The sequence below is a fragment of the Pipistrellus kuhlii genome, unplaced genomic scaffold (assembly GCF_014108245.1).
Source record: "Pipistrellus kuhlii isolate mPipKuh1 unplaced genomic scaffold, mPipKuh1.p scaffold_m20_p_2, whole genome shotgun sequence".
Taxonomy (NCBI): domain Eukaryota; kingdom Metazoa; phylum Chordata; class Mammalia; order Chiroptera; family Vespertilionidae; genus Pipistrellus; species Pipistrellus kuhlii.
In genome coordinates, this window is record NW_023425515.1 from 180,793,453 (window position 1) to 180,807,134 (window position 13,682).

At 46.3% G+C, this 13,682-nt stretch overlaps 1 protein-coding gene across 1 annotated transcript; it reads right to left on the reverse strand.

Annotated features, from left to right (window-relative positions):
• Positions 1 to 5,344: 5,344 nt before the first annotated feature.
• Positions 5,345 to 7,070, reverse strand: LOC123652630 (translation initiation factor IF-2-like). Its single transcript, XM_045583842.1, has 2 exons — positions 6,973 to 7,070; positions 5,345 to 5,806 (listed from the first exon to the last, which is right to left on the reverse strand). Exons 1-2 carry the CDS (start codon positions 7,024 to 7,026, stop codon positions 5,345 to 5,347), a joined length of 516 nt encoding a protein of 171 aa, XP_045439798.1. The 5' UTR covers positions 7,027 to 7,070.
• Positions 7,071 to 13,682: the final 6,612 nt, after the last annotated feature.

Sequence of the window (13,682 nt, forward strand, 5' to 3'; positions counted from 1 at the left end):
TGTTATTATTATCTATTATTATCTTAAGATATCAATTAGATTTAGACTAGTTTTTGTATAGAAAATTTTGGCTGAGATCATAGAATTAATCCTCTTTTTAATTAGACCAATAATAAGCAACTTATTTTGAATTCCTAATTATTAGAGGAAATATAATATTTTATTTTCTTTTTTTTTTTTTTTTTTTTTTCCATAAAGTGTTTCCATTTTTAATTTTTTTGCTTTGATAAATCAATTGCTTCACAAAAATCCCTTTTCAAGACAACAATCCAAGAAAACATAGTTACAGTATTCACGTTTTAAAGATTGTCATTCATAGACCAAACATAACTAAAACAAAGGAAGATTGCTGAGTCATTTCTGTCACTAACTGCCAAAAACGGGCCTGTCACACCTTCCAGGTATGTCTAAGTTTGAAAAGAAAAAAAAAAAATGTGCTTCAGCACTTTTCACACAGGTCAGAGTCAAGTCACCCAAGGGTGACACAGAACCGATTCCTTCGCATATGGAGTAAGTGCTGGAACGTAACTTGCCATCTGGAACCGAAGGCTGGAAGCTGGGTTAGTCCATCAGTTGGAGTTGTCTGGGTGCAGCAAAGCCGGCCAGCTATCTGCTCAACAGCTGAGCAGCAGGGACAACATGCTTACCTGGGATCTCAAAACATTCAAAAGCATCCTTCCTAAGGAAAGAACTGGACAACAAAGGATCTGTCTGTTACAGTGAAAATTCAGTGAAGAGGTACTTTCACAGGTTCTCTCCGATGCCTGGAAAACGGGTGTTGATAAGGAGGAAAATGACAACCAGGGCACCGGGCAGTTGTTTTATGACCCAAACAGCCATGCAGGTGGTTAAATGGGGAGGATGTTAATAAAACCACTGGCTGCGCCTGTCCATGAATATTTTATTTTCTTAAAAATAAGTTTTTATGCTTTAAGTATTTAATCACTACAACTCTATAATTTTTTATAATTTAATTTGTACTTTGAACTTTTAAAGCTGGCAAGTTAAATATATTTAGTAGTTCTTAGATTAATAACACTTTATATTTCTAAGAAAAATACAAGACATAATCAATTAATAGATTCAATTCTGTCCTCTAGGTTTTTTATGAGGCAAATTTAAACTTTAATTTTTATTTGCCAGTGGCTCTGGGAAACTAGGTTTTGTTTATTTGACTGTAAATTATCACATTCTTTAAGATGGCTACTGGCAGGACACTATATTAACTGTCTGCTGGGGGAAGGGCCTTTACCCTTTCCTCCCTCAACAAAGGATGTAGCCAGTTACCTGGACTACTTAGACCTTTAGTATTAATGCATTATTTATTCATCTATATTTTAATAATTTCTTTGAGATTCTAGAATCAATTATAATTATTTTAAGGTATTTACTTTGGATAAATTCTATGACAGAGACAAATTTATTTATTTTCTTGAAGGCCTTAAAAGTTAACTTTTCAATAAGGTTCACTAGCATTTTGAAAACTACTCTTTATTATGGAAATGCAAATCTTGTTGCTGGAATTAACTTGAATTTCTTTCAAGAAGATTTTTTCGCTGTTTTTCTCAGGAAAAAGAATCAGTTCTGGGTTTTTCATTTCTGTAGCTCTTGTAAAGAGTTAAAGCTAGTTCAAGACTTATCTAATATCCGAAATCTGACATGCGCGCATTCTGTCTTATACTAGCTTTCTCTTTACATGTGTACAGATATCCCAGACGCATTTCTAAATTTTCAAAACTTTTTTATGGCGAGAAAGGAAACTTATAATTTATTATAGTAGGAGAGCGGCTTCTATATTGGATCGCCTCATGCCTCTCCCTTCCCCCACATCATGCTTACTTCAGGGGAAGCATCAGTAATAGATCTGGCTGAATTTCTTTTCATGCTTAAAAGATAGACAGATCTCAATTTTTTTTTCTTCCTTTTTGGCTTTCTGAAATAACAACTAATACCCAATTTGGCCAAGATTTGCATTTCCCTGTGAGTTCTCTTATAATTTTTAAACAAGGCATTAAGCAGTCTTATTGCAAGTAATCTTAATGTGGGAGAGCAGACGGCCCTTCCCTCTCCAGCTGCCTTTGAATTTATCCGCATCAGAGGCAGTTTCAGCAGTGGAGTTCCACTTACTACAGATTTTAAATTCCATACATATACTAAGATTCTAATTTCAACAATAAACAACATTATTTTGTGATCACATAGACTTCGACATTCACTCTAAAGAGCACTTTTACTTTGTCCCATGCTTTACACAGGCACCGTGAGACAAAAGCATGCTGTGCAGGACCTGTATAAAAAGATCCCTGCTCTGTTCTTGCCCCATTTTATTACTCCTGAATTTAAGAAAAACCCAATCCGCCGTTACTCACTGTTCCGTCGCGACCTTTACCCACGGCGACCTTCCTACTCGTCCCAGTGTCTCCAGGTCCCTGTTCACGGGCGCCAGTTACCGGATCCAGCCGGCATCACAGGTCCTGGAGGTAGGCTAGGAGGTTTTAAGAGAAATAAAGACAAGAGAAAGCGGGGCTTCAGGAGGACTGCTAGTCCATGATGAGACTGCAGCAACTTTATTAGTTGCAAGCGTACATTTATGCAGCTTTCCTGGGCATTTCTCCAAGTGCCCCTTTCCCAGGACAAGGCAGCCCGACAGCTCCTCAAGACATTCTTGGAAAAGATACATAGAGCAAGCATCTGGCTAGATATCGTTGAGAACAGCCTAGCTGAGAACATCCAGATAAGTCGTGCATCACGCGCACTCCCTAACAATGGGGCTATGGTCTGCCCTGTCCTTGGTTGACCCTGAAGGCTTAGGGGAGAGCAGGTAGGCGTCCCTACCCTATGCTCCATCCTTGCCCTCGGGCCCCACGGAACACGGCTTCCCACACTACGTTCCCTGTTCTTCGCTACATCGTTGCTCTAATCTAACCCCTTAATTTTATAGATGAGGTTCGGGGAAGGGACTTGTCTCACGCGAACTTTCACACAAAGGAACTATAACAGTTGCGTCCCTTCTGAGTCCCGTCTGGTCAAGAAATTTTCAAAGAAGTTCAGATTTAAGAAACATTTATTCAGCACCTGCATCATTTCAATTCATACTCAAAACAGCCCCCTCCAAATCCTGTGCGGATTAGAGGGGGAAACAGGCTCAGAGGGATAATTCACCCCCAAGTCAGTTCAGCAAAAACCGCGGCACGGGTACCCGCCTGCGTCCCCGCTGGTCGCGCAGAGACCCCGCCCCCTCGGATCAGCCAATGAGAAGCAGAGGAGCCTGGTCGCCTGGGAAACCGCGGGACAACAAGATGGCGGTGCCGCGGGGCGGCTCCTCGGCCCTGCCTGGTGAGTCCCGCCCGCCCGGGGCCGTTTTGCCCGCGGAGTACTCCACGCATTCCGGGGCCTGGCCCCAGAGAACCGCGGGCCCAGAGCCCAGCGGGCCGGCTTCCCCTGCGGGCTCCCTGCGTCCTGGGATCGGATTGGGGTCCCACCCACCATGGCCACGCGTGGAGGGGGCGACGCGGCCCCAGGGCGGGGTTAGGTGATGAAATTGGTCTCTCCGAGAGCACTGTAAAAAATGGAAACCCAAATGTCCATCAATGAATGAACGAATGAATGAATGAACAAATATGGTATGTCCCTATAATGGAATATTATTTGGGGGTCTGGGGTGCAGCTTGCCGGGCCGGCAGGCTCTGGGGGCACCCGGACTTGGGGGAGCCAACAAGGGCATGTAGTGATGAAAGATGTCAGTCAGGCACAGTCTTGACTCGGGCCCCAAAGGTGTATAGAGGCTCAGAACACAGCTTTTCCCTCAAAGCCCAAGCCTTAAGGGGGAAGCAGTGCAACCTTTAGGCTTCCCAGGGAGGGCGGGGAAGACACAGTTTGCCCCCCGGGAAGTCTCCAGGTGACATGGGATCCCTATCTTCAGGGATCCCAGGTCTGAATAGGAGACACAGCCCCAGGGGCAGGGGGCCCCAGACTGATGGAAAGATGTAGTCAGGGTACTCCTATAATCCTGGGAAATCTTAGCTGGAGACATTGTTGGATTGGCCTGGAGTGAGAGTGGAAAAAGGGAAGTCAGTTGTGGGCCATTGTGACTGCCCCAAAGAAGGACAGTGAAAGCCGCACTAGAATGGCCAACAGTGGGCATAGGAAGGAGGAGTTATGTGTGATAAACATTGGAGGTTTACCTTCAGGATTTGGTAAAATCCTGGGATTGAGAGAAGGAAGGAGAGAAAAATGTTGTGGTTGGATGGTGAGGTCCCATTAAGAGGGGGAAAGATGTTGGGTTTGGCTTGGGGACCAGGTCCCCCACCCTCCCCCATTTTTAAAAAATATATTTTTATTGATTTCAGAGAGGAAGAGGGAGAGATGGAGACATCAATGATGAGAGAGAATCATTGATCCGCTGTCTCCTGTATGCCCCACACTGGGGATCGATCCCAAAAGCCAGGCTTGTGTTCATAAGTGAATGATCCCTTAACTGGGATGGAACCAGGGACCCTTTAGTCTACACCACATGTGTCAAACACAAGGTCCGCGGGCCAAATCCGTCCCGCCAGGCCTTGCAATGTGGCCCGCACCGCGCTGTCATCACTGCACTCCGCTGTGTTTCCATCACAGTGACAGTTTATGACTGTTCAGTAAACCATTCGGCCCGAGATTTAGGCTGGATTTTAGATTTTGGCCCCTTCTCTGATTGAGTTCGACACCCCTAGTCTACACAGACTGTTGCTCTATCCACAGAGCCACATCGTTGAGGGCCCCTCCCCCCCCCATGGTTGATTTATTGAGATATAAAATATAAATTTCAATAGTTTTTAGTATATTCGTAGGATTGTGCAACCATCACCCCAATGAATTTTAGAACTTTTCATCGGCCAAAAAGGACACCCTGTATGTACCCTTTAGCAGTTACCTTCCATATACTCCACAGCAGCCCCCAGCCAGAGGCCAACACTGATCTGATAGGTCACTATATGAAGTGCACATTCTGGACATTTCATATAAACCGAACCATAAAAATATGTAGTCTTTTGTGATTGACTTCTTCCCCTCAGCATAATGTATTCAAGGCCCACTCACTTTGTAGCATGTATTTCATTCGTTTTTATTATTATTCATTGATTTCAGAGGGGAAGGCAGAGGGAGAGAGAGAGAAACATCAGCGATGAGAGAGAATCATTGATTGACTGCCTCCTGCACGCCCCACTCTGGAGATGGAACCCGCAACCCCCGCTTGAGCACACTGCCATTGCCCAGGCCGCTGAGTGCTCGGGCCGGCCTTGATTTTCTTGGTGGCGTGGGTGGTGGTAGTGGAGGTGATGGAGGAGGTGGCAGAGGTGGCGGATCAAGCGGAGTTGGCGGAGGCGGCGGAGGTGGCAGATCTGACGAATTTGGCGGGTTTGGGGGAGGCGGCGGAGGTGGCGGATCTGGCGAATTTGGCGGGTTTGGGGGAGGCGGCGGAGGTGGCTGACCTGGCAAATTTGGCGGGTTTGGGGGAGGCGGCGGAAGCGGCGGAGGTGGCTGATCTGGCGAATTTGGCGGGTTTGGCGGAGTTGGCAGAGGCGGCAGAGGTGGCGGATCTGGCGAATTTGGCGGGTTTGGCGGAGTGGGCAGAGGCGGCGGAGGTGGCGGATCTGGCGAATTTGGCGGGTTTGGGGGAGGCGGCGGAGGTGGCGGATCTGGCGAATTTGGCGGGTTTGGCGGAGTTGGCAGAGGCGGCAGAGGTGGCGGATCTGGCGAATTTGGCGGGTTTGGCGGTGGCACTGGTGGTAGGTGCGGAACTGTTTTCCAAGATTCCACTCTGTATCTGCAAGAGAAGTGGGGCAAGCTCAGGGGACTTTTGAACATCACGTTTGTTTAGAGACAGAGATTCCGCTACCCAATGCAATAGTGGTCACTTCTCTGTCCCATGATCATGACGCCTGTCACCGGTTTAGCTGCTTCCTGCCTTGACACAGTCCTTAGCCCGCCTTCCACAGAACCGTCCTGTCATCTCCAGACCCCCAGCTCCTCCAGCATGTGGAAGACAGGGGAGGCCGTGGCCCCCAGCCCTCCTGACCTTACCAGTTGGGCCAGAGGCTTAACCTATCTGAGCCTCAGTTTGCTCGTATTCTGAATGGGGAGAAGAGCGCATTACAGTGGAAGGGGTGGAGGGGTGGGGGGTGTGACATGGGAAGGCACCTGCCAAAGTGTGGGTGGGTGGATGGAAGGATGGGGAGAGTACAATTTCCTGCCCGAGGACGTGGCCAGATGGTGATCAAACTGTTCTCAATGCTTGATCAAGCTGCAGCTAAAGCTGCTCTCGATGGAGATGAAGCTGTTTTCGATGGTGCTCAAGCTGTTCTTGATGCTTCATCAAGCTGCTCTGGATCAAGAACTCGATGGCTCCCAGCTCTTACACTGACCAGAGCCCTCTGGGCGCGGGAAGCTGCTAAAGCTGCTGCTGGAAGAGCAGGGCTTTGAGACGTCGCCCATTTCCGGAGTGGGTGACTTCTCCCTTCTCTCCGTTCAGAACACCTAGCCTTCTCTCCCTGGGGGCTCCCCGCCACCTCCCAAAAGGATCGGGTTCCACACGGTCATTTCCTGGCCCCTTCCAATCAAACCACTGCCCCAGGTTCCTTGTGGGCTGATGCCACCCTCACTCGGGGCTGTCTTTCCAGGCCTCTAAGTTCACCAGGACTCCACAGCGCCCCTCGGGTGCGTCAGGGTTCCTGGCACCCTGAGCGTGCTCCCAGCCTCGGGGACAGGCTTCTGTTGGGGGCAGCCTCAAGGAAGTCTGAACACAGCCAGGAGGGCTGGGAGGCAGGGAGCCAGACCCCCCTTGGTCCTTGGTTTGCCCCCTGGACCCTTTCTGCCTCTGTTCCCCCGGGAGAAGACGGGGTGCCCAGGAGTCTGTGGACACCTGCTTCCTCCGACGCAAGCAGGTCTGGGGAATCTTGGGCAGTGGTGCCAAGGGCTGGGTGCTGCTCTTACCTGGATCATAATCAGGAAGATGGTGGTGACTAGGAGGAAGTAGAAGCCCTTCATCTTGGGAGGATCTTGGTGGCAGCTTTTGGAAATGAGCACAGTGCTGCCTGGTGCGCTGTTTTTGAACCAGAGAGGCGGGGTGAAAGGGAGAGGAAGGAGGGCCTAGGGCGGGAAGGGGATGTTTTCTTTTCTTTTTTTTTCTTACAGATTTCAGGGTTGAGGACAGTGGCCCTAGGTTCTAGGACCCTGGCAGACGACGCATTCTGGGTTGGGACCCAGACCCATCTGAAGGGATAGGAGGTGGACAAACAAGGGGCAGCTGTGGGGCAGTAAGCAGGGGCTCCAGGCTTGGAGCAATGCCTACTGGGGATTGAACCCTAGTTTAATTACCTATCAACTCTGGAACCCTAGGCCAGAAACTGTACCTTTCTGAGCTTTTAGCAAAAGAACAGCCATAGGATTAAATGTAATATAACCCATTTAAACATGTGAACACAGTAAATAGTATATACTTAAAAAAATTTTTTTAGCCAGTTTGGCTCAGTGGATAGAGCATCAGCCTGTGGACTGAAGGGTCCCGGGTTCGATTCTGGTCAAGGGCATGTACCTGGTTGCAGGCTCCTCCTCGGCCGGGCATGCAGAAGGCAACCAATTGATGTGTTTCTCTCACATTGATATGGCTCCCTGTCTTTCCCTCTCTCTAAAAAATCAATGGAAAAATGTCCTCATGAGGTGAGGATTAAAAATAAAAGTAATAAGATTGGGGCAGGGTTAAGGAGCTAAAAGAGAAGAGGTTGGGATAGATTTAGATTGAGAGGTAAGGTTGTATGTGGCTCCATAGGTGCAGAACATTAACATTTGGGACGGGGTGGGAGGGTAGATTTCTGTGAAAACAGAGGAGCCTGGTGTTAGTAACCTGGGGATCCAGCTTTCAGTGGGCCCATTTCCTTTCAGCCTCACATTTCTCATTTCAAATAGGAAGACTATAGCGAACATTTCAGAAGTTTCTTCAGACCTAGCATTTTGTGATTTGGGCAAAGAATATAGCACATAGCCCAAACTGGTTTGGCTCAGTGGATAGAGCGTTGGCCTGCGGACTGAAGGGTCCCAGGTTCGATTCCGGTCAAGGGCATGTACCTTGGTTGTGGGCACATCCCCAGTGGGGACTGTACAGGAGGCAGCTGATTGATGTTTCTCTCTCATCGGTGTTTCTAACTCTCTATCCCTCTCCTTTCCTCTCTGTAAAAAAATCAATTATATATATATATATATATATATATATATATATATATATATATATTAAAAGAATATAGCACATGGGTTGTTTGTGTCAATCTAGGATGGATGGAAGGGGTGGCTAGCGGAGGGACAAGCAGATAACTAAACTGACTTGTCCAACTGACTTGCCCAACATAATAAATGGTAGAGCTAGTCTCATTTGAACTTGAATCCAGATCTCTTGAAACTACATTCATGTATGTAACCTATGGGGCTGCTTAAGTGTCTTGATTCCCTGTAAATTTCCATCCTGGAGGATCTAGATGTTGGCTCTGTAGCCCAATCTCCTTCTCTTAGTCTGTTTGGTGCCTAATTTGCATACCAATTCGTAAAAGAAAACCCCCTCTCACTTCCCTTTGGGCCTTCTGTTGCAAACCTCCTATTGCAAGCCTTGGAGAAACCTGAGTAGGACCTTAAGGGCATCTAGCCCTGGCTACAAAGAACTGAGAATCCACTGGTGGGAGGAAGTCAAGAAGTGCAGAGGGAGGGGGCAGAGCTTTCTATAAATGTATGGGACTAGAGATAGAAAAACTATTGTTCAAGATCCACTAAGAAAAGGTAAAGTCCCTCACCCCCAACTAGGCTTTGGGTTGGGTCCATGAAATACATCGGAGGAGTGAGAGTGAATAGGAAACAACAGCCCAGTCCTCACAGAAACGATAATACAAACAATTACATGGAAGATCCAGACAATGGAATTGCCAACTAAACTTTTACATAGCAATGCTCAGTATATTCAAAGATACATAAGACAAGATTGAGAACTGGAAATTGTTGAAAGGAACCAAATGGAATTTCTAGAACATAAAAACACAATAGTAGAAATTAAGAACTCAGTAACCAAGGTTTATCATCAGATTGGACACAGATGAAGAGAGAATTCGTGAACTGGAAGCTAGATCCCGAGACAATGTTATAGCATAATGTATTTCTTAAGTGCCTGCGGTGTGTCAGGTACTGGTCTAGGCAATGGGTACAAGGAAGGGAACAAAAAGGCGGAGTTCCTGTGCTTATGGAACAGACATTCAAATGGGGGAAGACAAATAAAAAATTGTGGCAATTCGGGTTTCAGTAAATGCTATGAAGAAGTCAAGAGGGAAAGGTAAGAAAAGGGAAATGAGAGAACACTTTCTAGGTAAATGTTTGTGTGTTGAGACCTGCAGAACGAGAGGGACCTAAGCATGTAAAACACTCAGCCCACTCCCTGTTCCAGATTCACGGTGTTCCTTGATGACTGTCCCCAAGGCCCGTCGCAGTGCCACGAAGGGCAGGTGCTCCGTGTGGCCTTGAGCTCAGTGATGGAATGAAATACTACAAGCGTGAAGGGAGGGGAAGGGGGTGACAGCGTATCTTACAGGATGATCTGCTTGCATTCTTTTTTTTAAATATATTTTTTATTTTTATTTTTTTTAAATATATTTATTGATTTTTTACAGAGAGGGAGAGAGAGGGATAGAGAGTTAGAAACATCGATGAGAGAGAGACATCGATCAGCTGCCTCTTGCACATCCCCTACTGTGGATGTGCCCGCAACCAAGGTACATGCCCTTGACCGGAATTGAACCCGGGACCTTTCAGTCTGCATGCCGACGCTGTATCCACTGAGCCAAACCAGTTTTGGCATGAAGGTACTTTTAAAAAATATATATTTTTATTGACTTCAGAGAGGAAGGGAGAGGAAGAAATAGAAACATCAATGAAGAGAGGGATTCGTTGATTGGCTGTCTCTTGCAACCCAGGCATTGTGCCCTTGACTGGAATCAAACCCGAGACCAACTTGGTCCGCAGGGTGATGCTCTCTCCACTGAGTCAAAGCAGCCAGGGCCCCAATAAACTCTTTAGTCCCAAAGGGGTCATGACTGATAAAGATCTTTAGGAAATTACCTAAAAGAAAAGTGGACTATGTCTATTCTGAAGAGAAGGGACTTCTAACTCCAGGGCTGGGGTCTCCTACAGGTGGGAAAACAGGCCTGGAAAGATCCTCATTTAGGACCTCTCTTTTCCCAGTCCAGGACCTCCCCACCATTGTCAGGCAGAGGGCATCCTCTGTGGGACGGAATGAAGAGGCCAGTGGCCACCATCCTAGAGTCAAGGGAATCCTGGGTGAACTTGGAAGCTGGACAGATGGCCCTCCAATGTCCTCCCGAAACGCCAATCTGCTGGGAACCCAGAGACCTTGGAACGATATTCAAAACCCTTTAAATTGGGGAATAGAGAAATAGAGGTCAGACAAATAAATATTAGATGAGGTTAGACTCTCATTTTCTTAACTTTGTTTTTGGGAAACACCTTTTTAAAAATAATAACATGGCAAAGTTATGATACATTTAGTTTACATAATCATCCCAAGAAGTAGGCTTTTATTAGGATCTCTATGACAGATACAGAAACTGGCAGAAAAGGGCAGTCGCTTCAGCAGGAACAGCCAGCTAGCATGTGACAGAGCCCAGCCTCCTAGACTTAAGTTATGCTGACCCATAGTATAGTCTCATCTATAGCTATTATTGTTTTCCAAATTTCTACAATGAAAACGCATACTTTCATAATAAGGCTCCAACTTCCCCTAATAAACGTTATTAATAAAATAAAATAAAATGGCCTGCCAGGCTAGAGGGCTCCCATCTGTCTCACACACACTAGATACTTGCTGAGTGCCTGCTGCAGGACCTCACAGGGTCCTGGGTAGGAGGAAGGTACGTGGTAAAGCCTGATGCCTAGGTATCTGCCAATTCATGCTTCCCACTCTTACTGGGCAGGAAGCACTGAACAGAACACAGCAGGTAGGTCTCGCGAGGCCAGCGCGCCTCCCTTCCCCCCTCATCCCCCGCACCAGTTCCCATGATGTTGTCCTCGCTGAAGGAACACAGCAAGGTGACAATATAAAGCTGCTAATCCCCTGACCATGGCTCCAACCCACCCAGAAACGCTTGGCCCCAGATGACCTCTTAGCTCATACATCAAGCCTCAGAGAATTTTCTGGGAGCAGCTCAGCAGTAAGAGAGCTCTCCCAGGTCCAACTTCCGGTCACACTTTCTACTGAACCCCTTCTTTGGCACGGGCACGTACCAGCTACAACTTGGCTTGCCTTTGCCTGCCTGTTCCAGACTCTAGAGACAGGCAGTTCTGGGTCTTAATCTACTTCTGATGCTTTCTACCTGCGTAGTCTTTTTTAAAAAAAAATTTATTTCAGAGAAGAGGGAGAGGGAGAGAGAGATAGAAACATCAATGATAAGACAGAATCATTGATTGGCTGCCTCCTGCATGCTCCACACTGGGGATCCAGACATGAGCCCAGGAATCCAACTGTGACCTCCTGACTCTCAATGACTGAGCCATGCAGGTGAGGCCTACCTACATAGTTTTTTGTTTTGTTTTGTTTTCTGCATCAGGTCGGTTTAATGGATATTTACTAAACATTTTATCCCAAAAGCAACAGAATATACATTCTTCTCAAGTGCCCATGCAACACTTTTTTCCAGATAAAAACACACTGTCTTGCCGAAACCCGTTTGGCTCAGTGGTGGAGCGTCGGCCTGCAGACTGAAAGGTCCTATGTTCGATTCTGGTCAAAGGCATGTACTTTGGTTGCGGACACATCCCCAGTACAGGGTGTGCAAGAGGCAACTAATCTATGATTCTCACGATGTTTCTAACTCTCTATCCCTCTCTCTTCCTCTCTGTAAAAAATCAATAAAATATATTAATAAAAACAAACAAACAAACAAACAAAAAACACTGTCTTCATTCCAAGAACAAGAAATTCTACCTAATACTTCTGGCTATTTTAATTTTGACACCTGAGATACTTCTACTCATGCAAGTCATATCTTACATCCTCCCAATAAGACAAGGAATGTGAATAACATTCATTGTGCCATAATTTCACTCTTACAATGTTCATTCATTTTAATAATGGTGGTTCTCTATTAGAGTTAGCATTATCATCACTTTATAACATTTGATTCCTATCCATCACTTCATATCATTTGATTAAAAAAATTATGTGATCAATGTAAGACTACAAGAATATATAGAAATTGTTATGTAATCACTAAGTTATTAGACTTTACTACCTGCATAGTCTTAAGCAAGTCACTTTATTTATCTGTGCTTCAGTTTTCTCTTCTGGAAATCTCATAATGTTGGCATTGGGCACTTGAAAGGCACTCATCAATTGGTAGCTAGCTTCTTTCAGCCTCCAATTGGTGTGTCAAGAAGGCCTCAAAGAGCCTGCCCTTCCCTGAATGCAGTAGACTAGAAAGTCAAATCCTATATAATAAAAGTTTAATATGTTAAGTGTCCAGTCATCCAGTCAGCCATTCAACCAATCAAAGCATGATATGCTAATGATATGCTAAGGCCACTCAACTGCTTGCTATGATGTGCATTGACCATCACGGGGCAGATGCTCAGACCTCTAGGTTAGCTTGCTGCTGGGATCTGGCCCAGCAGGACTGAGTGAGGCTAGCTAGACACAGCCTGGAGACCTCCTGTGGTCCCTCCCAAACTGGCCAACCTCCTGTGTCCCTCCTTGGCCCCAATGTGCACCAGTGGGGTCCCTCGGCCTGGCCTGTGCCCTCTCACCATCCAGAACCCCTGGGGTGGAGTGATCAGAGAGCCAGTTTCAGTCCAATAGTGGAATGACCGGTTGCTATGATGTGCACTAACCACCAGGAGGCAGATGCTCAATGCAGGAGCTGCCCTCTGGTGATCAGTGCACTCCCACAGGGACAGCACCACTCAACCAGATGCCAGGCTTACAGCTGCGGAGCTCCTGGCCCTGCAGCAGCACTAAGAATGTCCAACTGCTGCTTCCTGTGGGGATTAGGCCTAAGCCATCAGTCGGACATCCCCCAAGGGCTCCTGGACTGTGAGAGGGTGCAGGCCAGACTGAGGGCCCCCACCATACCCCCCACTGCACGAATTTCGTGCACCAGGCCCCTAGTGGGAAAATATTTAAAAACGCCATCTTAGCCACACAGAGAAAGGGCTTTGGTGGCTGAGCCCATGTCATGGGTGCCTGAGATCAGAAGTCACAGAATCCCAGACCATCACAACTGAAGGTTGAGGGACAAAGATGATGGCAGTGAAAACTTACGCTGCATGGGTGTTGGGACAGGTACCTTGGATGAATCCTCTCATTTGATCCTCATGGAAACTCTGTAAAGTGGGTATTATTATCCCCATTATATAGAGCAGTGTTTTTCAACCTTTTTTGGGCAAAGGCACACTTGTTTCATGAAAAAAATCACGAGGCACACCACCATTAGAAAATGTTAAAAAATTTAACTCTGTGCCTATATTGACTATATATAAAGTAATTCTCTTGAATAGGAATCAAATAATCACAAAGAAAGTATTTTATAATTACTTTATTATGAAATATTAAGTAAACAAAATAGTGAAAAATTATAAAATTCTTGTCTTGTCTGCACCTA

Coding starts and splice junctions, on each gene's coding strand:
- LOC123652630 (XM_045583842.1), bottom strand. CDS start 7,026: ATGAAGGGCTTCTACTTCCTCCTAGTCACCACCATCTTCCTGATTATG. Junction 5,807..6,972: donor TCTTCCTGATTATGATCCAG/GTAAGAGCAGCA, acceptor CTTCTCTTGCAG/ATACAGAGTGGAATCTTGGA.